Here is a 26,331-nt window from a genome sequence, read left to right as displayed (position 1 = left end):
CAATACGAGAACATTGTTTGGAATCGACTTTGCTAATACATTAGCCTGCCTCGACTCGGTTTTCTAAAAGAACTCTGTGTACACAGTTTAGGAGAAAGGACAGAGAAATTTAAATAAAGTATGTAAAATGAAAAAAGGATGAATAGCAAATAACTATAATTATTAAGAGGCAGACTTGCTCCAGCGCTGCAGGCTTGAGATTGTTCATATGTTTATGGATCTTTTTAAAATTTTGGTTAACTTTTTGCCTAAACATGATTTGTGCTAACGCTCTTGATGTTTAAAGAAAGCAAAATAAAACAAGGTTTTTGTAACGGTGACCAGTATGATTTGTTCACGCTTCTCTAAAAACGCTGCGAGAGACGACCTAAATCCCCGTCAATAAAATGTTCTGTTCGGCTCCTGTTCCACTGACATATTCATTTTTTTCTCCCTTTGGCACGGAGAGGGAACTGTTAATTATGCTTTTGTTTTCACACAAACAAAATTACTCAACCAAACGTAAGAGCTCTTGATTAACAAAAGAAGGCAGCAATTTCATTTTGTGCCAATTCTATGACGGCATCTGTTCCATTCTTCTCTCTCCCCCCCCCCTCCGCTCTAATGTTTCACCACTTTCACCCACATCGCAGTTGATTTCCTTGCTCTATTTACAAGGTACACTTTATACTGTGGTTAAAAAAAAAAGATGCACTTTACAATCCAGCTCCTAATGAGTGACAGGTTCTGAATCTGAGCCCACCCTTTGCTTTATCAGCTACCTGCAGCTTGGTTGAACAACCTCAATCTTGAACTTGGACATAGTTGCTTAGCTCAACACACCATCCATCATTCTGCCCATTAACTTTGGGCAGAGGTGAAACGTGTCCCCAAATTAATTTTTGATCACTGAACTAGGACATTTGATGGTGTTTTCCTACTTTAGAACCTCTTAAATATTCCTTAAAATCTTTTTTCTGCTTTAGGATACCATGCTAGCACGTGGCATGAAACAATATTTAACCCTATAACGCCAACTGAATCATATTTGAGAGTTTGTGAGACTTCTACATCAGCCTGATGTTTTTAAGCATGTTTTTAAGCTAAACTGTCAGCAATAAATTGCACAAAAATGCTGGATGTAGCAAAGATGATATGAATTAAAGCGCATATATGAATACTGAATGAATTTTCAGGCAATTTTTTACATTTTTGAGGCTTTGCAGAGTTAAACAATAAATAAATACTCCACTAATGCCTTAGGATTGCTTTCAGCATATAAATGGGCTGGCACTGCCTTGGGTAGAATACTTGCAATAGTTGAGATGCAAGTGAAAGCGATGACCCCTGACACTGGGAGCATAAAGTAACATTCATAAGTGGCAGGTCCAGCTATTAAAGCAACAAGTCTGAAAAGCACGCAGAGTATAAACATACATGCGCACTTCGTCGCAATTCTTAAGAAACTACGAATCGAGACGTCTAAATTCACCCCGAATGCCCTCAGAGAATTCAGAGCCAGTATTTATCTCGTTGATACATCCCAGTGCTGCTTGGCACATATGTTGTCCAGGCTAAATAAGATTAGGTTTTTTTTCACTCTAGAGCTTCCTTTGAGCCTGATTTTCCAAATAAGCCTCCTGGCACCTGCATTGGGCAGATATTGCTTAAGTAATCCAATAATGGAAAACAAAATGCTCAGCACTAGCATCTAATAGAGCACATGCTGCTGTGTCGAAGGGGGATAATTCTGAAATTCTCCTTCCTGTGTTGCTCTTTAAAGGATTCAGGCTACTGAACTCTGAGTCAACCTTCAAATTGTTTTAAAACGTAGCACGTAGCTTTATGATTGTCTAGACTGGAAGAGACTTTTCAAACATGAGAGTCTGGGGTCGTACTTCTGTACGTCCAAAAGCCTTAGATCAGCCGTATGGGAAAATCTTAAGTGGCAAGGGGTTGCTGCTTTCTACTTCAGGTTTGCAAATGCGTCCGTGCAGGACATGCATGTCAGATCTAATCCTTTTGTATCCAGCAAAGAGCCCGAGGGTTCGTGTTTTCCATGAAAGCCCATGACTCATTTATCTCAAATGAAGATACATTTGCGCGTTTAACATTCAAGATCAGAGAGTGGTGCCTCTCGTTTTGGACGTATACCTGCATGCGCGCTGTATGTGCCAGAGCCTCGTGTTCGGCATTAACGAATCATCTGATGTGAGGTGAAGAAAACCACACGAGGAATGTCAATTTAACAAAAACAAAACATGTTTCTGCAGTTGTTCCTTTATGTTTCATTTTGTGCGGTAAAAACAGCTCCTTGGAATCCTGGCTTGGCTCCGGAAAATATGCTTCAGTCTAGTTTATTAGTTGATTCAACAGGTACCGAGCGCGCTAATGAATATTACCGCGGATGTGCCACAGTTGGCTCAAACCGCTAATTTCAATTTGCTGTAATAGAGTTTTAGGAGGAACATTCCCACTCTGACACAAAGTGGCATTAAGTCTCTCCAGCTTGGTGCCTCTAAAAGGTAGTTCAGTAATTTGCTGAACAAATACAGTCTCTTTGAGAAAACTGCTAAAACCCCAGGGCGGACAACGAGGGACCATCGACTATCCACTAAAACTTTTATTTCCCCGCTGTGGCCTAAAGCAGTGAAAAAAGGGAATTGGTTGTGAAATACTATCCTGTGTGTTCTTTAAAACTCCTGCGATGATGAATGTTGGAACGAAATATGGGAGGAGGAAGGTGAAGGCGCAGAAAGCTCTCTTAACCCGAGGTTCACGGCAGTCTGTCTCGGTGAAAAATAGCTTCTTCTCCCCCTTTTGCCCCGCACTGATTGTTTCTTCCATAAATCCCCTTTGAGATTGTGTAATTAATTGAATGCTGCTTATTTGTCATTAAAAATCCTCACCTAATGCCTGAAATTATGAGGAAAGCATTGTAGAGTCAATCTATTAATCACAGGCAACCCCCTCCCCCCACCCCCACGAGAAAGCCTTCACACGTGAACAATTTCCTCATTCAGAGTGACTTTGGAGAAATAGTTTTAAAACTTTTAAGTCAACATTTTTCTTTCATTAAAGGATTTCATTATGCTCATTTCCAGCTCCAGCTAGATTAGGCTTGCATGATTCACTGTTCAGAATAATCTTAGTTAATCTTTAGCCTCGGAGCTGTTACCTGAGGTCACTTGTTTTAGCTCATCTCGCTTTAAGTCTTGCCTTTTAGTCAGCTTTCTATGGACTGGCTGCTCCTCATCAACAGCAAGAAGGTGAGATCACATGATACAAAAGCCAAATTACACATATTTTCCATTTGCAATTTTCTTGTATCCCGACAAAAACAATACCCAGGTTTCAGCTTTCAGCCTCTCCCTTTAGGGGTCGCCACAGCAGCTCATCTGCCTCTATCTCCATCTCTTCCTCTGTCACATCAACCCTTTTCACGTCCTCCTTCACTACATTTTCTCTGTGGTCTTTCTCTTTCCCTCCTGCCTGGCAGCTCCGTCTCCAACTTCCTGTCCTCCTCTGCACATGCCCAAACCATCGCAGCCTTGAGCCTCTAAGAATAACTTACGTTGAGCAATCAAATTAGAGTATTCTTGTTATTAATTTGTCCACAACGCCCTTAAAACACAGCTGGAAGGTTTACACTGACACGTCGTGAGGTCCACAGAGAGAGCAGCTTTGGTTTTTACAGTTCGATAGAAAATATTGGGTGGAAAAATGATTTCTTTTTTAAAAAAAGCTTTAAAGTGACCCAACCAAATGTCGCTCCAAGCCTGCCTCCCCCCATAGACTTTGTGTTTTTTTTATGGCCACTGCTGCTGGGGCAGATTGGATCAGCCAAGCAGAGGGCATGCAACAGAGATGTACGCCACTTCTGGCAAGGCGACCCAACTCTCCGTAGGTCCAATGTCATTCATAAACATGACGGATTAGCTGTGATATTCCTCCATTTACAACATAAGCGAAGGGAGTGGGAGGAAGAGAATGAAAGCAGAGAGGGAGTGTTAGTGTCGGATGCCCCTTAGGGGTAGCGCTAAAATGGATGGGTAAAGAGCGAGATGAAAAGGAGAGATGAAGCAGGAAGGGCGGAGAGGGGGCCTTTCTCTACAGGCCTGGCTGGGCAAGCAGCAAGACAGGCAGGAAGCCAAGCACAAAGCTCCATTTACACTCAGATGCCCCCCCACTTCTTTTTTTCGTTGTTGCTTTACAGACTACATGTCAGCTCAGCCAGATGTACTGTTCTGAGTAAAGATCACCTAGGGGCAAGGTAGAGAGGGAGGTTGAGACCTGCTCTACCTTCAATCAAGTCTTTCTTCGTCTTTTGCATTCGCCCCTGTTTACCGGCTCCATCAGTCTCGATCCAGTTCATCCCGGGCTTTAAATTTGCTTTACGTCGAGGACTCTCTCGATCAGTCTTTTTGCGTCTCCCGCCTCCGCGTTCGCTTATGTCCTTCTCCCGCCCTCTTCAGGATTTTACTTTGCATATTCCATTTGCAGGTTGTTACCCTGAGCAATGATTCCATTTACTCCAGAAAACAGTGTCCCATTTATTTAGTTGGAAAGGAAGAAAGAAAAAAGAAATATTCTTGTGGATGTCTTCCGTCCACTTTTTTTTTTTTCAACTATTAGTAATCAGCAGAGGAGGGAGCAAACTATTTGACAGCGCTTTCAGCTATTTGCCAAACACAAAGGCAAAATGGATGTCATTTAGTCCCTCTCAGCATCATGAGATGCACCTTAGGAAGCCTCTTCTTCTTTTTTTTCCCCTTTATTTATTTATTTTTTAGCTTTTTCTTAACAGTCCATCAACCCTCATTTGATCCTCCTGAGTGCATTAAGCATTCACAAATAAAGAGGACGTGGAAGGGAATATATAAACAACCGCACGCTACCTTCTCCTTAGAGACGCCTCCATTCTCACCAACGCTCCTGTCACTTTGAAGCACAGACATCTGTTCCGCTTTTATGTCTCAGGCTTAGTCACTGTATATTTACCCTCTCGCCGCCCACTTAGGATAACTATATGTTTGAAACTTTAAGTTTAATAAAGCATCAACATTTATCATAAAACAACGTTGCCTTATTCGTCTTATCGGTTCAGGGGCAGCTGATAAAGGCCAAAGCCAGAAGCCGGAGTCGGCGGGGGCTCAGGAGAGCATCGGCGACTAGGTGAGGTTTCCTACCAGGCAGCAAAAAAAGACAGACGGCGAAACCGTGAGACGCTGAGTTGCTTCATTAACCTTCGTGTACTGTACATTGAGAAGCAAAGGTTAGGTTATCTTTAAGGGTTATGCCGTGGTATCGGTAGACTCAGACGAACACTCTGGGAGACGTATAAAAGGAGTGGTATAAATGTCTGAGGAAGTTGACTTTTATACAAGTTCACTTCCTCCCGAGAAAGGAAAAACCTAGCACCAGCCATTTCAATAATTTATATTTCTAAAAGCTTACTAGCAGGAGAGGGGGGTATAGAGATTATTCATGCTTGCTAACATCCTGCAGAGAGGACCTCTTGGCTCTCAAAGAGCCCTAATGGAAAATGGGGTTGTATCAGGCTTTTCAAATTTAGCAGACAGGCATTCTCCTCCAAAAGTGACTGCGGGAGATGAGTGTCACAGCAGGCGGGTTCTGACATCGTTTTATCACGGATATTGCTATATTGCTTTAAGTTTTGAGATTTGACAGGTGCGCTCAAAGATGATGAAACAGGCAACGACAAAAATATGAGGTTTTATCCCCCTTTGCCTCGAATTAGCCACTGCATTTATTCTTAATATAACACATGTACGGGGAGGGTGCAGTAGCACAAAATTAATTCTTGACGCATCACTTTTCACCAAAGTTGTTTGGTTGTAATTAGCAAGCAACCTTACATGGCTTGAGAAGTTTCTCAAGATCATTAGATGCATTTAGGATGACCCTGCAGTACCAATTAATCTAGTAGAAAATTACTTCTGAGTGCAGCTAAGATCAAAGCTGCTAACATTAGCACCCCTCGACTACCTGGCTCAGACTTACACACTCCTCATTCTATGACCTTGTGTCCCTCCTAGTCTAGCCAAAGGAGTATTCCTGATTAAATATATGTTATGCTCTGCCATATAGTGCAGCGATACCAGCTGCACCCTGTCTTTCAGGAAGCCGGCCTTTGGGTAACTTGTGTGTTTGAGGTAGTGGAGAACTCTCTTGTTTTTCCCAGTGTGCAGCACAAGTACCAGCAAGTAGCAGCAGCCACTGTGCAATGCATGCTGATAGGTGTAGTTAAGTTACTGCAGACAGCTATAAAGTGTTTCCTAGGGTTTCATTATGACAGATATTGCATTTAAAAGCTAGCCTACAGGTCATGCTAGAATTAATTAGCTGAAAAACGGAGGTTTCTCACAGTCAATGATATTACGTAATGTGCACAAACAGTGATTGTATTTTATCGCGCTCGCGAAGTGACGGTGAAAATGTATGAATTAATATCTGATCTCATGGTCGACATAAATGTTTCTCTAAACATGTAGATGATATAAGAAATGTTAGCATGTTAACAGATTCATATAAGATGGTAAACATCCTCAACAGAATGCCCTCTAAGCAGGGTGTCAGATGCTAGTTTGTGCTTAAGCTAAACCTTACGAACTTCTACTGAAGAGTCTTAGCATGGTTGCCAAATCTCAGACTACAGCTTGTGAGACATGCTTTTTATCTGCATTATTATGCTCTCACGATGCCCAAACAAGTCTCACACCAAATAGGAGGAAGATTCAAAGGAAGCCCATCGTGAAAAGGGTTAGATTAAAAAGCTTTTTTAGCATTTGCCTCACAGCCAAAGACATAATTTCAGCCCCAGTCCTTTGTAGATGTGCCTGAAACGCACAAAGACTTAAACTGTTACCTTAACTCATTGTCTTAGGTCATGTTATAAGTTGCATTAGGTTATATTATATTAGGTTTAAAACTGGAGATCGACCATAAGTCTCTTATTGCAATACATTAGATCTAAAATAAGAAATAGGAGACTGCACTAGAACATCTAATTGATGTAGATTCCTGAAAAAGAAGTGAGTATTAAAGGTCAGCACTGAGTGCTGTTTGATCTGGTTACATTACAATACCTCTCATTTATATTGCATTCAAAATCAAACCAATTTGATAAAGTTTGAGAAGTCTATTTGATATTTTTGGAGCCTGATGTATCTAACATTTTGCTGCAGGGATTTTTTTTTAATTATTCATTTATTCATTTATTTATTTTGAAAAGCCTGGATAACAAAGGGCTTATTGTACATTACTACTGAAGTTTTTCGTGCTGCAAGAAACAGAAACTATTTGTTTTGTTCTACCCCTCAGCCTCCTGGTAGACACACCTGTGGCATCAATTTCCAAATCCTAGGTCAACTTGTTCTCAAGTTATCGAGATTTTCAGACAATGTGACCTCTGACTTTTAGGTCGAGATCACTGAGATTCAGACTCATCTGAGAATTTTAGCAGATGCATCTATGGTATCAAATTGAAGCTCCTACGATGCCTCGTTCTCGAGTTATTACATTCACAAACGTAGATGCCTAACCTGTGCCCCCGGCAGGGTGACAACAATACCCCACCAACCTTTTACAGCTGAGGGGTAAAAAGTGTTGGATGGATCAATTCTTTACTCATAAAACTGAAAAACATATAAACATATTACAAGACCTTTGTCGTTATCATGCAAGCATAGAGAAGTTGCATTTATTCTGACCTCACATGTTGAGTAAAACTTATGTAAGTTTGAATAACAGACAAATGCTGACACACAAAAAGTGTCATAAAAAGTATCAAATCTAAGAAGTGCATACATATTTCTTTTAATAACATTCTGGAGTTACATCATTAAAAAGGAGACAACAGAACAACAGGAGCGCATGTAAAATATATATTTTATAATAGTGGCCATAATAATATAATAATGGTCTAAACAATGAGTTATTTACAGACTATGTAATGTAGAAAAAGTAGATAGTAGAACTATGCAGGGTTTTATCTTCAATGTGAAGCTTTTTCTGCAAATTCCAGTTTGATTTACATTTTTTAGGTTTGCAGCTGTGACACAGAGGCCATTCTCAAGTCAGCATTAAATTCAGCACAAAAATGGTGCACTCTGTACTCTGATACTGAATGAGGAAACTGTTCGCACAGTAAAATCAATCGTGACCCTATTACGGGCCGGTGGTGCTGCGAGGCCTCTGTGGAGGACAGCGGCATCTACGGCCAGGAAGCAAACACAAAACGTGCATTCCTCATTTGTCTGAATCAATAATTATTAATCTGTGTGGCCGAGTTTCGTTTTATTAAAATAAATACAAAGCCGAAACACGTGCAGAGTTATCTATCACGGTCTGAGTGCAGTCAGAGAGCGTCTAAGGCACCAGCAGATGTTTTCTCACATGCTACGTGGCTGCAAAAGTCCCAACATCCATCTTGCAAGCAGCACTTTTTGTTTTAAATCATCCTGCATACAATACAGATAATGATCGGCTCTCGTGATTAACCACGCAGTACGTTATAGAGGGGTTTGAGGGATGATCTTTTTTTTCTTCTTCTCCTTCTCTTTTACTTTCCCGTGAAGATCAATTTCGTCGAGGACAGTCAACTCCATCTTTTTAATTACAATAACGAATAACTTGTCATTACGTGCTCCATTTTTGTGACGTATGATGGAGCAAAGTTGAGAAGTAGCATCAAGGCCAAATCCCCAGCAATGTGGCTATTTTATGAAACATCTAATGATGATAATCGACTCTCTGTGACGCTTCCAGCATTGCTGGGAAAAGCTGTTTGTGAGGAAAAAAAATATGCTGCAGATATAATGACTAGTTAGCAACCGCATGAAATGTTGGTGGCCTCTGAAAAGCCAGAGACTGCGAAGAAAAGGAGTTTAACAATCTAAGTATTGTACAAGGATGAATCTGCTTTGACTGTGCAAAAAAAAAAACAAAACAGAAAAAGTGTTCGGATAAGTTTCATACTTAAAAACTCTTACAACGAGTCAGCGTGTCATCCCAGCACCATTTCCTTGGAGGAAAAGTGTACTTTCCTAACAAAATTGAGTGTTTCCATGCAGCAGCTCAGGTCTCGCCTTCTATAGAGCTCCCGCCAGTAAACCAGAGAATTGCATGGTAGCTGCTACTGCTCCCCCTCCTCTCCTGTTTTTTTCTTTTTGCAAGCCACTGATCACAAACACGGTAATTTTACAATGGTCACTTGCTTTCTACCGACTGCTACGCTTACTCTGGCGAGACAGCTGACACAGCATTTATCTTCCCGAGCAATTTGAGCATGCAGACCAGTTTTTGTTCATCTTGCACTCTGCACTTGTTAGAAGCGATGCAAGAGCATACAAATGAAAAATGGCATTTAGGCGGAGGTGTTAAGGTACATTTTAATCCTTATTATGACTCCAAATTTGCTCATTTTTGCTTGTTTCTGTCGACCCACGTGCTGTGGATGTCGGCGTATAAAGCCTGGAATATCAATTAGGCAGGTATTGGCGTCTTTTATTAAGAGTGGAGACTGTTTCTTTTTCCCCCCCCATAACAACGACAAAGAGCCCGGAGTATACATTGTCTATGAATAATCACTGATCATGTAGCGGCGCTTTCATTGCATGTGGAAAGATCCGTCTCAGCTACACAGCCCTGCACCATTCCATACAAATGGAAATGATGCATTCTATTTTTCCGTCACAGGAGAGCGGCTTCCCATTTTCCGCTCCCACTGTCAAGTTGTGCACAGCTGCATAAGTTTGCCTGCTTGTGTGCGGGGCACAGGAAATGGTTGTTGACAGCATAATGGGAGTATGAGGATGAAATATAAATCCTTAATCACGCCTGAATCATGAACTGCAGCACTCAAATGTACACATCATTCTGCAGGAAGTGCCGCTAGCAAAGCGTCTAGACACCGTGCGATGTTTTGTCTACATTTTCAGGTGTTTTTCATGTTTACTTTCAGTTAACCGTCTAAGGGTATATACTCGTTGTAGACGCCTCGCCGTGAGCATGTCCACGCTCATGGAGAAGATTAAACATCGCTTTTACCGAAATCGTATGCCGGCCATGACACCCAAAATGTGCTGCTTCTTCATTTTTCAATCTCTTCGTGTCGTTCTCAATTACCGAGCAAATCGAGACGACCCTAATTCAAAGACATGAATCACGTATGAGTCGGGTCATCTCACAGTTAATCGAAACACAGAACCCCCCCCTAAAAAAAAGAAAAGAAAAAGAAAGTGCAATAAGTAAAGCCGCACCTCATGCCGGGGCCTGGCGGATTTGACTTGGAACATCATTACGTTTCCGAGTTCGCCTTTCATGCAAATCGCTTCTCTAAAGCTTGGAAGTTCATTACTAATGGCGCTTCCCATCAAGTTGGAGGCCCATTGGAATACTAATATCCCCTGGTATTTGTCACCTCAAGTCCCCTCTTCTCATAACACGGCAATTACAAGAATGTGCTGTTCCTTCATGGAATTAGGCATCGCCCCCTGTGGCGAGCTTCCCACAACAGATGCTTTGCAGTCGTTTCCACAGACCATTGGAGCCTAAATGAACTAAACGAACAGTCACTTTATATGTATTAGGCCTGGTGCAGTAGCACTTATCTTTATTTGCTTATTTATCTCTCCAGGCCTGCATCACACACTTGTGTGTAACTTCGGTATTTCTCCAGTGAAATCAATTTTTCATCTTGGTGACAGACGAGCGTTCGAAAAAAATCTGCTGAAGTTTATGTCGTGTGGAATGAAACTAGCAGTGCCGTACTGTACGGAGCACTTTTGGAGGTAGGAAGCTTTTTGGGCTTCTAAATCATTTATAGCACACTCTTGAGGTAACGCTGTGCGCTCGCAAGCTCTTCATATAGTACTACGCTTTTACAATACGGCGTGTCGGCACATTTCCACCTTGCGCCGAACACAAGTCAGCTTGTCTTTGAGTAGCGTTTGCAACGTGAACACGTGTGTGTGGTACGCTGTGTGTACTTATAATCTGCACTACCAATAAACGAAAATGTCTTATTACATTTATCACAAGTACATGAAGCTGTGACTGTTATGTGTCCAACTGGTGCTACTGCTCATACTTATTATTAATGTATTCATTTATTATTAGTTTCATGACCTGTGCTCAATCCTCAAACTCACTGTATATCAAACTCCTGTTATTCCACAGCAGCGGGCGTATACTGAAGCGAAATCAACATATTTTTTTATATTTTTTAAAATTCCAGATTATCAGCTAAATCCTCACAGAGTCAATATTTCACGTATCTACAGGAAGCAACGTGAAAGAGCACAACTTTATATTTGCACCAAAGTGGAGGAGGAAAAAGCTCGGCCCCATTTTTCTATTTTTTTTTTTTTCAGCCGTGATAGGCCTCTACTCACCTTCAATACATTGATGGGAAAGGAGAGCGAGCAGAAGAGCAAAATGGAAATGGTAATAAACATGCTAATGCTAGGCCGCGGAGCCGGGAAGAGCAGCTTCTACCCATCCCTCAGCTATCTATTTGTGTGTGTGTGTGTGTGTGTGTGTGTGTGTGTGTGTGTGTGTGAAGGGAAAATACAGAGATAGAGGCAGAGCGAGAGTGAAAGGGAAGGGGAAATGCACAATATTGCATGTGAGTGAAAGCATGCACACGTGCACACGCGTCACACACACACACTTTGTGCTCCAGAGTAAACAGGAGAAAGCTGCATTTGAACGTGCCACCTTTCTCTTTCAATCGGCCTCTGGAGACAGTGCAAAGGGCCTTTTGTTGGCTCACTGGTGAGATAAGAAGCGAGTGGAGGGAGGAAGGGCTGGGTGTGCGTGTGTGTGTGTGTGTGTGTGTGTGTGTGTGTGTGTGTGTAGGGGGGTGCTTCAGAGACTCGCAGTGCCAGCTTTTTTTCTATAGGATGGAAGCACCCCTCTCAATAGGAACTCATTTGCCATGTTGTGTAATTGTGGCACATAATGGAGCGCACCTCATTCAAGCAGCCCAAGGCTTTTTCTTTTTTTTCCTTCTAAAGCCATTTTCTCCATTCACAGTCAAACAAGTCATGTTTTAGAGAGATATTACGCAGCCTTTTGAGCTCAGGGCCACCACATATTTGCCTCTGAATGGGATGTTAAGTGTAATCAAGATAAAATTTTGTTCACTGCTCCGTATAAAAGAGGCACTGTCATCGCAACTTGATATTTGTCATCCGACTTTTCCCCGCACGCTCGCTGAAAGTAAACAAAGTGGCTGACCTTTCCTGCCCGGGTTGCTATGCACGTTCGTGTAGAGGGCTGTGCGCGGCGTGTTAACAACCACTGGTCCGCTGGAAGGCGCTGACATTGAGCCAACCTGCTGCCGCAACGCCGCTCGGAACAATATACAGCGGTTAATCGCGTGAGAACGCGCCGCTTTGTTTTCTGCACGGTCAAATGAATATCAAAGCTGAAGTGCAGGAGATGAAAAATGACTGATTTGAAAATTATTGCTGAGCTTTTCCATTAAACCACTGCAGGCTAGGAATAGATGGCTATTTGCATAATTTAACTGGCATCTTAATTATTGTGTCAGAAATCTGTATGCAAATGACTTAAGTCACTTAGAAACGGAAACTTAGTTGGCTAAATGGCTAATGGACTAAATCTTATCAAGTTAGAATGCACAACGTGAGTGTAACCGAAGTCTGAAAGTGGGCTTGACTGTGCAGAGTGACGGTGAAAATAAAGGAAAAAAAAAAAAAAAAAAAAAAAGAGGGCAGGAAAGACATCAAACAGATAAATTCAAGCTTACCTGGGTTAGTTGGAAGAAAAGGGTGCATTAGTAGTGTGTGTATGTGTGTGTGTGTGTGTAGTAGGGAGGGTTGGTGGTGGCTTTTTCTTTGCTTGTCGGGCTGTTGAGAGGGACCTACCACGTAAAACAGTGAGTCTGGTGGTAGCGCTCGTCTCTCCAACACTGTTGGAGGCGACGCATTCGTATATGGCTTCGTCTCGGGGCGTGCGCAACGGCTGAATTCTCAGCACTGAACCAGAGCCATCGTCGAACTCAATCACCTGCAGGTGCGAGAGACAGGATATGTTAAAGGAGATTTTTTTGTTCACAATGGGTGAGGGACCTTCTGCAGAAAAAAAAGAGAAAAAACAACCAAACAAAAGAAAAACAAGAAAGAAAGAAACAGAAACAACACTGTCGAGGACATTTAGCTAACAACACTGATGGTGACTGACACAATGTGCTGTCTATGACAGGAAAGCTGCTGCCTACCTTACACTCAACCCTAGTGATTTATGTTCTGATGAATGTTGCACGTTGTTGTTATGTACATATAGAAAGAGTATCTTTAGAATTTATGCAGGATTATTTTTCTTGTGGCTAATTCGTAGGTGCTAGTTATATTTGATTTAAACAAAAACTAGCATACTCTTTGTGGTTAGGCACGTTTGAGTCCATTTGTTATGTGTTCAGCTGTAAATTGCTGGATATCTACTTAAGCGCTGTGCAAGACTTTATAAAATAACCAATGAGGCTGACTAACTTTAAGAATGGGGAATTTTTTTATTTTATTTTTTATTTTTTTTTATCTTGGTCAGACAAATGTTTGCCTGGACTTTAGGTGGCAGAGAATTGAAACCTGAACGTGTCCCACTCTTAAAGTTAACTTTTAAATCCTTTGAAGGAAATGCATCACACTGGATCGTGTCAATGGGACAGAAACAAGCACAAACAGTTAAAGGTGGCTTGATAAACGGTTACGGACAGTTGTACCATGAGGTGAGGTAGTGGTACAAAAAGACAGGATCGACTGCTTTGGACGAACGACACATAAAATGCTGACAAACAGGTGTGGGTTTTTTGGTAGCTTATTCAGCTATGGGTTTGGTTTTTTTTGTTTCGTTTTGCATGCTACACGTTGTATACTCACTGATTTTAGAAAGATCTGTGTGTCATAACTCAATCTCTTTTAAGCATAGAGGTAGATTTCAATAAAAAAAAAGAATAGGCCCGAGAGCTCTGTTGCACACACGCAAACGCTCACACACTCACTCACGCACACACACACAAGCGCACAGGCCTACGGACATTTTTAAAGTTCACAGTATATCTGAGCATATGTTAGTTAACAATACATTTTAAACATTTCATTGGCCAAGCTAAAGCGGGCGATGTGCAGAAACAGCCTCTTTTCTTAGTCAAAGCCAAAGCGCAAATTAAAAAAGGAAGTTGTGAGACTTCTAAAAGGGAAATGGGTTTTTGTTAGAAGATGAAGCGGCAGTGCATGATTGAATCGGTGCAGAATGGCAGCTGCCAGCAAGTCCTGTGAGGCGGTGGAGGAATGAAAACTAGCGTGTTAGCATTCAGCGCAACGTGCGATGCAAACGCGATGAACTCTGATAAGATTAGATTTCTGTGGACATGAGATGCAAAAAAGAGGTGGGAAGAGGTCTCCAAGCTCCCTTAAGCCATCTTGCTGTGCAGTAGCAAGCAAATATGGCATCTAGGGCAGAGAAGGAGGGAAAAAAAAGTGACACTATGATAGTCCCGAGAACTGACACAGAAATTAATAGAAATCTTATCAGTGTTCTGCGATGATGTGTTGTTTCTCATGGGTATTGAGCCCAAGTGCAGATTAAAGCTGACCAGAAATCAAAGCTTCAGCCAAAATAAGGAGGGCACGACATGCATTTAGATAAAGATGCCACAAAGCAGAAGGATTTTTCCAAAGTGAAAGCGCTACTTCCCCCCCTTTCACTTTGCCTGTAGCTGGCAAATGTGGCGCGATGCTAATGGAGGTATCTGGGTCACACCACAAGTTGTGTTGGGTTTTTTCGTGTGTGTTTTTTCTCTTCTATCCAATCTTTCCTTGTCTTTTATTCAATTACAAATTTGTCCCCAGATCTTTTGTGTAGTTGCTCATTAAACCTCATGCATGTTTAAAAGCCTGGCCAGCGTGATTATTAGAGCCTGCTAATGCGTGGTGGCAAGTCAGGGCAAAAGCAAGCGAGGGAGGCTTGGCGGAATGGATTATGTGCGAGCGGAGCCAAAAGCAGTGCTGAAGCATTCCCATTTTTGTCGAGCATTTTACATCAGAACAATAGACCTAATACCTCAAATCTCTGGTTGCTGACTTTCTTCCCCTTCTTGTTCCACACGATCTTCGGCCGTGGATCGCCTGTAGCTTGGCAGATGAAGGATGCTACACCTCCTTGCACGCCTGTTTGGTCATTGGGGGTTCTTAAAAACTTTGGTGGTGCTGAAAAGAGAAGCAGAGAAACAAGAAAAGATTGTTTTTAAATGTGAGCATGCTGAGCATCGCAGAGAATGAGCAATTAATCTCTTATCAAGCCACACACACACACGCTAGAGGAAAAAAAAAGTCGAGGATTTTGGCATGTGGCTTTTAAGGAGATTGACTTTGGAAGTCAAGACAAGAGCTTATAGAGACTTTATTGTGCAAGTGCAAACAGATCAGCTGCTGAGATCAGGAGTAAAAGGACAGAGGTGTTGGGAGCAGAATGTATAAAACATTCTCCTGACCCTGGAAGGATTTTGTGAAATCTCCATTGAAGGTTGACTGACTTGAGACTTAGGGTGGATTTTGTTGCGATGGAAGGGAGAAAAGAAAGAAATTAGGCTTATAAAAACCATTTTCCACTTGTTGTTTTTCATTTGTTCTCAAGAGGAAATTTGGATTTAATTGCCAGTTATTTAGACATAAAAGACTTTCACTTGTGTCAAGGCAGAAAAAAGACCACCTCTTATTTCTCTGCCTGTAAACGGTGCTATTGTGATCGCTATGTGATACTGTCATAAAATAAATGGGAGGAAATGCGAGCTAGATGCATGCAGCTACTCTTGTGGTGATTCTGTTGTTCTCCGTACAAGCTTTCAAACGAGGCTGCAAAGCCAGTCTATTTTCTGAATTCTTTACTTTGTGAAGAAGTAGTTAATTTAATCGGAGCTAGTTGGTAACTAAAACGAGACTCTGATTCAATCCAGTACAATTTTATTTGATATAGCACCAAATCCCAACAGCAGTCGCATCAAGGGGCTTTATATTGTAAGGTAGAGGCCCTACAATAACAGAGAGAAAACGACCCCCTATGAGCAAGCACCTGGTGACAGTGGGAAGGAAAAACTCCCTTTTAACAGGAAGAAACCTCCAGCAGACGGGCAGCAATATGCTGTGACAAGTTGGGGGTGTGGGGAGGGAGACAGGACAAAAACACACCGTGGAAGAGAGACAGAGATTAATAGTAAGTATTCAAGTTCAGGTTAGAAGTGATTAACACATGAGCTAGTTTTTTAGCATCCCTCTGAGACTGGGTGTTTCTGATCAGTAGCATTAGTACCAGGGCTAATATCTGTATGTTATAACATTTCCCCACTTGTTTTCAGAAAAAAGGAGCCTTATAAATCTATTTAGTTGCAGACATTGCTAATCTGTAGAACATCACTGAATAATAGTGGTGCCCCACACAAATGAGACATAAACCTGATAAGAGCTTTGGAATTCTTTGATTGCTGTTCTTTTCGCTCTTAATTGGTCCTTTAATTTGACGCAACAAGTCAAGCGTAAAGGAAATGAGGATAAAAAATGCAAAAAATGCAGCAGGCGAGTGGAGGTGGAGGAACAGAGGAGTGGAAGCGTGTGTGCTTTCTGTGGTCATGGTATGGACGTTTTCAAACCCCATGTGGGCTTTGCAGCGCCGTACGCTAGTATTTGCTTTGGTTTGCACAACAGTGAGGTTGTTCCAATCTTATTCCTGCAGAGTGCATTTTTAGAATTACAAGAAAAACGTTCACTGGCCTAAGTCAGGCTTTGTCAGCCATTACAGCCAATCTCAATCCATATTCACTCGCAACAATTCAGTTCTGTCTTGCCTCCCCCCACCCCAGGATAATCAGCCTCTGCCTCACAAGCTGACGTTTCTTTTACAATCGCACAAAAATCAAAAAGCATGAAAGTGATCGGTTATCAAAGGGACCTGGCTACCCCTGATGAGATTTTGATTGATTTAGACTCCAGCTTTATCATGATCAAGGCTCTTATAATTTCAGTAGCAATAATGTCAGTGCTAAGTCAGACCTCCACCGCCAGTGTTTTCCTCTGAAGCTAGAGTGCCGGCTTCAGTGGGAGGTGCAGCTCCATCTGTCCCCCTGCAGAGCAACTGTTTGCCTTTTATCAATCACTTCAGAAGGCCATTAGAAGCCACACAGCTGCAGTAATGCCAACCATGTGAATCACCTCATCCGAGTGAGCGTGTGTGAGCGAGAACGTGCGACCGTGCTTATTCGCGTGCCTGCCTGTGCACGGGCTGAATGCCTAGCAGCAGTGTCGGCGACGGCGCTGCGAGTGTGGGACAAATTAACCTGCGGGATTCGCGGAGAGTTGACATAAGATATGCGAGTGGCAATCAAAAGAGTGAACAGATAAACGGGCAAGCAGCTGGGCTTCCACTGGGCCAGCGAGTCTGGGAAATCGCCTGATCGCCCCTCACGCACACACGCGCAGGGTTTCTCAGACTCGCACTCTGGTTCACCTGCTGACAGATCAGACAGGTGGGCAGCAGAGTTGACACTGTGTAATTTGTACTTGGCCTAAAGCTCCATTATATCTGCATTTGCGCCTTATCTCATTGACTTGGCCGGGGTGTGGTGCACGTTGGCATGCAGCCAAGAGGGCGCTGATGGGTAATTGATATGCTATTGGGGCTGTTTTCGCTCCCAGGCCATCCATTACGGCTGCGGCGCGTCTCCCTATGCTGCCTGTAATAGACTTCTACGACATGTACGGGAGATCGGCGCTGGAGGTGAGGGGAAAAGTGTGTGTGTCTGTGTGTGTGTGGGAGGAGGGGAGGTGGGGGGGGGGGCTAGTCATAGCACAATGGGGAGTGATTGAGGCGTGACATGGAGGTAATGGTGTTTTCACAGACATGGCCGCTGATATCGCCATCATACCCCCATTTTAGATCTGCGGCTGACAAACATCCATTTTGGTAGGCTCCTCGTACGGCTCCGCGCAGACAGAGGCTGATTGAAACCTCGGCTCTTGTCCGAACAATACCGCGGCTATAACCTTGGCAGCGAGTAGAGGCACGGTCTGTGAGCAAACAGTGTGCAAATTTCACACGCCACAGAGAAACCTTACCAAAGAAACACGATTTTTTTTTTTTTTGTCAGCGACTGTGTCAGAAAATGACTTGTGTTGCGGTATAAAAGCATACGACAGCAGAAAGCAGGGGAGACGTGTCACTTTTTAACTGTAATCACGTTCATTTAAACCAAAAAAATATATATTTAATTAACACAGATTAGCTTTTCAACGCGAGGCTAACAATTTAAGAGGCTCCTTTTACCTCGGCTGCGTGTGCGCGCCTCCTTTGAGAGGTAGCCACAATCTACATAAATTAATGCCATGGCTAGGCACCTGGTAATCCAGTGCTAAGCTGTCAGTGGCAAACAATTGAGAAGTGTCACAAGCTGAAAGGCTTGTGACACGGGCCTGTTCCTGCCTTCCCTCGAGGTCATTATGTAACCTATCCCATACATAGCCACGGGAAAAGACGAAGCATCCCACAGCTCCATTTTTCATGGTTCAATGTTGTGTTAATAATTTGATGTTTGAGTGAGAACCACGATTGTTCTTCAGAACATCCATGTCCACAGGGCTGAGGGGGCAGACCATTCCCTGACGTTAAATATCTATATTTTTAATGTGTGAACAGAAATGAAAATTGGAAGCCTTGAAACAATGTGGGCTGAAGATGAAATGCATAACTGCTCCTGCTACTGCACACTACCCTTACGACTGATGAGGTCTTAAAACATTTCAAGTTTTTTTTTCAACCCATCAATCAAGTTTTTTTTAGCTGATTATAAAGAAAAAACATAAATAAATAACCACAAGGAGTTACGTTTGAGCAGGCACAACATATTACCTACTCTGGAATCAAAAACGGCATATAGATGCCAAAAATTAAACTTGTGGCCGGTATCTTTTGGTAGCCTGTATATAACCGTTATGGTCTGATCTGTGCTGACACTCTGCACCCTGCTGTTTAACAATATGGTGTTACATTGGTGCTAGGCAGCACTAACAAAAAGAGGTGGCTGATCTGCACGAGTCCTTTTCTGGAAACCTATTTAAAGCACGAAGGGAAACTCTGGGATACATTTGATTCTTTCAAGTTGCAACAGTGCATTGCATTTCGCCCTTCCTCTTTTCTCCAGGGCTACGGCAAATGCACCATTCAACCCCACGCAACTGTTAACCCTCAGAAGCGCTGCAATGGTTTGACCTTAATACGGGTTACCAGAATCAGTCATTCACAGAGGCGATGTAGGAGCAACCTTCAGTGCAAATAATTGTTGTGTGATGTTATCTTCCGATATATTTCCGGGGCAGTGCACAAAGAGCCAGTGACACCGGCACTAATGGAAGGATTGGGAGAGCCGCTCCATTTTCTTTTCTGCTCCAACTTGGATTTCAAACAAAAAGTAAGAGGTGTTGGACCTAAATGGAAATCCCCATCCAAATGAATAAATGATGCGAACGTGTTTATTAACTGCAAAACCCATTTAAAAGTCAAACTCTGACATGACACAGAAGGGGAAACATTTCAAGAAACACTGTCGGTAAACTGACACTGCATAAATAAGCTCACATCTTCAGGTTTTTGTTGGTTTGGTTTGATTTTTTTGTTTTCTGCTTCAAGTACCTGCTACAGGAAAGCTCTCCGAGCAGCCGACGGTAAAAGTGAGGACTGGGGCTAATGATATCGATTCTTTTTGTATCATCCCAGTGGGGTTCAGAGGATCTTGCAGATGTGCATTCATTACAAGCCTGTTTGATATTGGCTTAACTCACAGTCAAACACTGCATTTAGAAATGCTGGTTCTCAAAGACATCCGAATCTGGGTTTCGTTCACAATGGCCAAAACATTTCCAGCTATCAGGATTCGCCGTAGACTTAAGTTTGATCTGCCGAGCCATTAAAGAGCACAAATCAAAGAGAGGAAAGAAGAACATTAATAAACCGACTTTTAGCTGAAACCTCTATTGCGTCCAAGATGGCTCGGTTTTCACATTTATACTGACTGACATATTCAATTTCATTTGCATGAAAGGGGCCATTTCCTCTCTGAATCTTTAACTTGCAGGGTGAGGTGGGGTTGCGGAGGGCGATAATTAATCCTAACACATTGGGTGGCAGTCTGCAAATACTCTGCTCCATTTTGGACGTACGCATGGAAGAAAGGAACATTTAAGGATGTCATTAACCTCATTCGACATCTTTAAGCCCCAGCATATCAGCTGTGTGATATTGATGAATTGTCACAATTCGAGCAAGCAACACAAATTAGACTGGAAGGGGCTGCTGGTGTCAGGAGAGGGTAAAAGTGACACATGTGGTGTATATATTTATATATATATGTATATATGCCTCAGACGTTTGACTTACTTATGACTTATAATCCTTTGAGTATTCTGCAAGTCAAACAGCAGCAGTAACTTTGTTATAATAGTTGAAAAAAGGAAGGTAAACAGTGACGGGCTCATTGGTGATTGTAGTTCAGTTAACTGCCTGCACAAAGTCTAGAGACGTCTGACGTCACACCAAACACCAAAGCAGAATGTCTTAACAGCAGATGCACAAAAACAGAGCCAAACAACATAAAGGGAGGGCGGGGAAAAAAACCACAAACCAAAAAGGAACCAAGACAAACCGCACATGCTAATCTTTGGGCACTTCACAGCTCACTATCTGCAGTTATATGATACAAAAAAATGTCTTATAATGCGGAGGAAACAAACTCCACACTGTACGCGCTGACAAAGGATCTCGGCAGAAAGAGAGAGAAAGAATCGGAGCCTAATTAGAACTGTTGGCTGATTTGCATTGCATGCTCATCGGTAATCTTGCCTTAAATGGAATCTGAAATTCTTATTGCAATTAGTGATTACTTGAGAAGGGATATGGCCCCCGAATGATTGTTAATTACTAGATCAGGAATAGTACATTAATTCACTGCAGAGGTTTTAATGCAGTGCAATGATGGGGACCCACTCTTCCATCAATATTGTGCTGCTTGTCACACATAATGAAGTTCATAATGCAAGCCTTCTCCCACACTGCCCCCACCGCCACCAGCCCCTCCCCACTGCTTAAATGTGCTCTCTAAGCAAATTTTCAAACAGTCATTATGTAAAACTAATCCAATGGAATATACAAAAATGCAGCCTAATGACACATTAATATAGAGACTGCATATAGGTAATAGGGCTGCAGGTCCATTTCCTGATAGGGTCACGGTCTCTTATCTGGCTCATGAGCTAAAGAGAGGCGGATATGAATAAATAAATGTATATCAGTGCATTGAACGTGGCTTTAAAGCCAGAATAAAAGCAGTAGGACGCATAATAGCATGCAAACTCTCCTCGCAAAAATACTCAACCCAGTGACTAAGGCTGCTTAAAAAAACATATTCCGATGGGACTGTCTTAACCCCGGCCGGTGTGTATTACTCATGCTCAGTGGCGCTCCTATGGAAGGTCTGAGCTTCTGGCTACAACTCTGCTGGAGTAAGGGCACTTGTGCACAGACAACAGCAACCGCTTCAAAAAGAATGGCTAATGCTCTTGTCCCACATTCGATGCACTGACAGAATCTCTGATGGGGGGGGCAGAAGCGCAAATCGTGCACATAAATGCATGCACAAGCACATGCTCTCACGAGTATTCGAGCATTCCTGTTGGATGGCGGAAGCATTGCAAATGGGCGAATGATGTTAATAAATTGACTGACGTGGGGCGACAGAAAATCGTGACGGGGTCCATTAAATAAGCACATGTTGAAGAGAGGCAAGTTTGGATGAGATGGAAGCCGAAGGGGTCCCTGTTCAATTATCATCGTGGATTCATAAAGGCAAAAACCTCTCAGTTCTGGAGAGACGGAACCGCATGGGTTATGCACGCCTCTTCTGCGGCGTATCGCGACATTTGCAGAGGAAAACTCCCTCTCTCGCTCTCCCTCACTTCCCGTGCTTATCTTTCTACCAGTCACGCACCCGAAAACAAGCTACCGCCGTCTCCCGAGGGGCACATTAGCGAGGCAGAGGGATCCAGTTTGTCACTTAATAAAACGGCCCACTCAAACAGATGGCTTTGTTCAAACGGCCCCCGACGCTCTAAAAGCTGGGACCGGATTGCAGCCGAGGCAAATCAGACGCAGGAATGCTCACCTCCCTTTGCGGTGGAAACCAAACAGAAGGAAACATATAAATATTGAATTGCACCACCGTTGGTGCGAAACCGTCCGCCTGTGAGAAAAATAAATAAATATGAAGGCTGAAGAAGAAGTGGGAGGTTGGGGAGAGGGGGCCGGGCGAACACTCAGCTTCCCTGTTGGAAATTCTGAACATCTGGGCTGAGGTTGTCAAAAGCCACTGCAAAAAAAATATATAAAAAAATAATAATAATACTGAGGGTTCACTTTCAATAAGACTTCATTTTCATCCCTGCTCATTCATTATTTGTTCATTTGTGCATGGATACACAAATCTGGGGCCAATTGGTGTGTGACCATTTGAGGAGAAAACAGTCGAGCAAGAAGTATGAAATTTGGATTTGTTTGTCTTGTTTGTTTTTCCCTCTAACGTCTGAGGGGAGGGGGGGAAGAAAAGAAAGAACATAGATAAGCAATTCTAATTGTGCAGGCTTACTCTGTTTGGTAGTCAGTGCAGTCTATTTGCAAAAAGTTAATTATCTGATAGGATAGGCAGTGGCAGCCACTAACACAGAAAGCCATTCGTTCATTCTGTTATCCACTAGGCAATGGAACGATTCATTAAATGGCAGTGCTGCAGCAAAATGGCCAGTAGTTATCATGCTGAGGCTGCACAGACTTGAAAAGATGTAAAAAGAAAAAAAAATGATAAACAGTCTTTGACCGTGTCAGATTATTGTCAATATAATGATGTGTGTGATTCTTCTAATACAGAAATAATAATAATAATTGTAATAATAATACAAAGATAAAAGATTTTAAACGATGATTTCATTTGTTCAGTTCTAGTTCACTAGCCTCACTCTGACTCCTGCCAAATCACTTAAATAAAATCTGTCTGGTAAAGTGAACTAGGCTAGAAGACCTCACAAAGCAACGCATCATGCAAAGATCTAAAGAAACAGATGAGAAACAAGGTCACTGGCATCTATCAGCCAGGAAACTGTTACAAAGCCATTGCCACAGCTTCGGGACTCCAGCGAATCACTGTGACAGCCACTACACCACAAATTGGAACAGTGGGAAACCTTTCCAGGAGTGGCCGAATTTACTCCAAGAGCACATCGACGAATCATCCAGGAGGTTACAAAGAAATCAGAACAACAGCTAGTTTATGATTCAACGATAAGAAAGAAACTGGTCAAAAATAGCCTCCATGGGAGCTTTCCAAGGACAAAAACCACTGCTGACCAAAAAGAACATCTTGATGATCCCCGAGACCTTTTGGGAAAAAATATTCTGTGGACTGACAAGACAAAAGTTGAGCTTTTTCAAAGGTTTGTGTCCCGTTACATCTGGCATAAAACTAACACAGCATAAAAACAACAAACATGGTGGTGGTAGTGTGACGGTCAGGGGCTGCTTTGCTGCTTTGGGACCTGGAAGACTTGCTGTAATTAACAGAACTAAGAATTCTGCTCTTTGCCAGAAAATCCTGAAAGAGAACGCCCGGCCACTATTTCATGCCTTGAAGATCAAGCACAGTTGGGTTATGCAGCAGGACAATGATCCAAAATACACGTGTTTGCATCTGAATGGCCACAAAAAAACCTAAAATGATGGTTTTGGAGTGGTAGTCTGGACTCAAATCTGATTGAGATGCTTTGGCAAGATCTTAAAAGGCCGAATATATCGAAAACTCTCCAATGTGGCTGAATTACAACAATTCTACAAAGAAAAGTGGCCAAAATTCTTTAATAGCATTGTGAAAGACTCATTTCCAGTTATTACAAATGGCTGATTGCAGTTCATGCTACCAACTGTGGCACGACCTGTTATTAGGTTTAGGGGCAATTAGTTTTTGCACATAAGGCCAAATAGATTAGACGACTTTTTTCCCATTATAAAAAGAAAACTGCATTTTGTATTTTGTCTAATATTAAAATTTGTGATCTGAAACATGTACATGTGACAAATATGAAAATTAGGAAATTAGGAAGGAAACAAATACTAATATATTATTCAATTCCTTTGTGTTTATTGTGTATTTTATATTGTTTCCTATATTGTGTATAGGAAATCAATATATAGGAAACAGGAAATGTATATATATATATATATGTATTGTGTATAGGAAATGAAATAACTACCATGTTCAGCCGGCTCTAATCAAGGGAGTATTTCACTATTCTTGGGCCTGCCCTATTTCTTTAAAGCATAAACTTCACATAATTGTCTTGCCCTCAACCACAGAGCGGAAAAGCTTGCCTCATATTTGTCTCCGTAGGAGCAGAGATGGATTATGTAGCAAATAATTCCATAGATTCGACATTGTATATTTAAACAGACTCTAATTTTATGGATAAGCAGTGCCAAGCCATTTCCGATGGATGCCAGTTGCCGGGCCATAAGAAGTGACACATTCCCTGCACTGTGTTTTCTCAGGCGCTTACAGGCAAACTAGCTCATGCTCCAGCAATCCTGCATGATGACAACTGGCTTCCTTTCAGCAGCTCAGCTATCCTGCAAATGCTCCTAAGTTCAGCAAACCAGGTTATACTAATACCAAGCTTTTTAGGAAAATAAACAGACCTTTTATCCTGGTTTCTCCACATCCTCTGTACACCCAACCATCACATTATGCTAGTCTTCACATTCTCATTAAAATAAAATACAAATTCTTAAAAAAAAACCACACAAAAAAAGAACAAAAAGAAGGAAAAAAATCCAAAATGAGCTCGTCTGAGTACTGTTCTCTGCAACCAGCTGTATTAATGGCTATCCTCACACCAAAATCCTATTACTGGGACAAATGATATAAAAGGGAGGTACCACAAACAGTCACTCAAGGACCAAAGTGACCTTTCATAGGCCACTAATTTTATGCAGCAGTGAAGGAATAGTACTGCATATAAAAGAGAGGACGAAAAATGGTAGTAAGTGGAAGGGTACTGAGATGAAAATCACCTTTTCCTTTATGAAGCCAGCAGTGAGTATGATCTGTCAGAAACCAGTGGCATAGCTGTTAGTGACCAGGAATGTAATGACATGTCAGTTATGACATATCATGTTTTCTTCCATATGTGAACAGAGTGGAAACTCAAAGCATTGCTGTGTTTTGTGCTTATGTAACTTAAGAAAACCTCCAATAAACCAGAGCCAGATGACTTGGGTTGTCTAGAAGTTTTGGACCCTATGAGAAGATCTAACCAACAGAACAGTGCCACAGAAGCCAGCACTGCTCGGAGCCCGTTCAACCTCAGTGCAGAACCAGTCTGCATGTTTCTTCCAAGACTGGAAGAATAAAATTCCAGCCAATTAAATATTTTGTGGAATTCCTTTTGGTAGCACCACAAAAGGCCAATAACAGCAGCTGTTCCAACTTTGGGCCCATCGCACCAGTGCCAGCTTTTTGGTACTGATGTTTGTTTAGGTGAAAATGTAACTATTATTATGTCGATAGAAATGAGTTCTTTCAGGGTTCAAATGAGATTTGGAAATCTTGCGCTTTTACCTGTGAATGTTAGATTCAAACACGTAATAAACCATAATTGTCTGAAATCTTATAATAGCTTAATTTACTGAGTGAGGTTTATAGTACAACTGGCTCATTTTGGCTCATTTTTCATAAAGATATCAGTTACTAACTACGTCAAAGTTTTGTATCTGATCTGCTGCATTTCATTTCATATTCGTATATATGAAAATGCCACGGCATTGTCCAAAAGAATCATCATTTGTAATTAGTTTGCCTTACATTAACTTAGCAACATACCCGATAGCAGGATAACACATTAGCTGTGTCTTAGTGGATTGTTTCTGTCAGCTACACATTATTAATATGTCGCCAACTAAACTGCATGCAGTAAATCTAAGATGTAGTCTTTGAATTCTTAATTGCGAACCCCTGAAGAAAACAGTTGAGCTTGTATGAGTGTGTGTGTGTGCGTCTGTGTGTGGCAAAGTCTTTGAAGAGCTACAGATGGGAAACAAATGAGGGCGGGTGGTATCAGGGTCAGTCTGGCGAATGGGGGTTTTTGACTTGGAAGCAAACGGTGCAATGTCACCCCAGGAGCAAAAAAACACCAACCCTCAGGGGGCGTAATTAAAATAATCCAG

General features: G+C 42.0%; 1 protein-coding gene across 39 annotated transcripts in view; it reads right to left on the bottom strand.

The window, feature by feature from the left end:
• ptprda (protein tyrosine phosphatase receptor type Da) overlaps positions 1 to 26,331 on the bottom strand; it is a 408,815-nt gene that overhangs the window by 57,995 nt on the left and 324,489 nt on the right. For 23 of the 39 annotated variants that reach the window (XM_084924271.1, XM_084924285.1, XM_084924278.1 and 20 more), the window contains exons 11-12: positions 15,091 to 15,236; positions 12,897 to 13,038 (exon numbers count right to left, since the gene is read on the bottom strand). In XM_084924271.1, the coding sequence (XP_084780397.1) occupies positions 12,897 to 13,038; positions 15,091 to 15,236 (288 nt within the window). Of the gene's footprint in view, positions 1 to 12,896; positions 13,039 to 15,087; positions 15,237 to 26,331 lie in introns of all 39 variants that reach the window. The other 16 variants (XM_084924268.1, XM_084924283.1, XM_084924276.1 and 13 more) reach the window with 1 other exon arrangement.

The sequence above is a fragment of the Perissodus microlepis genome, chromosome 3, assembly GCF_051167445.1.
Source record: "Perissodus microlepis isolate ML-2025 ecotype Zambia chromosome 3, ASM5116744v1, whole genome shotgun sequence".
Lineage (NCBI taxonomy): Eukaryota > Metazoa > Chordata > Actinopteri > Cichliformes > Cichlidae > Perissodus > Perissodus microlepis.
The sequence above is the reverse complement of the archived record's forward strand: the minus strand, read 5'-3'. Positions and strand labels throughout refer to the sequence as shown.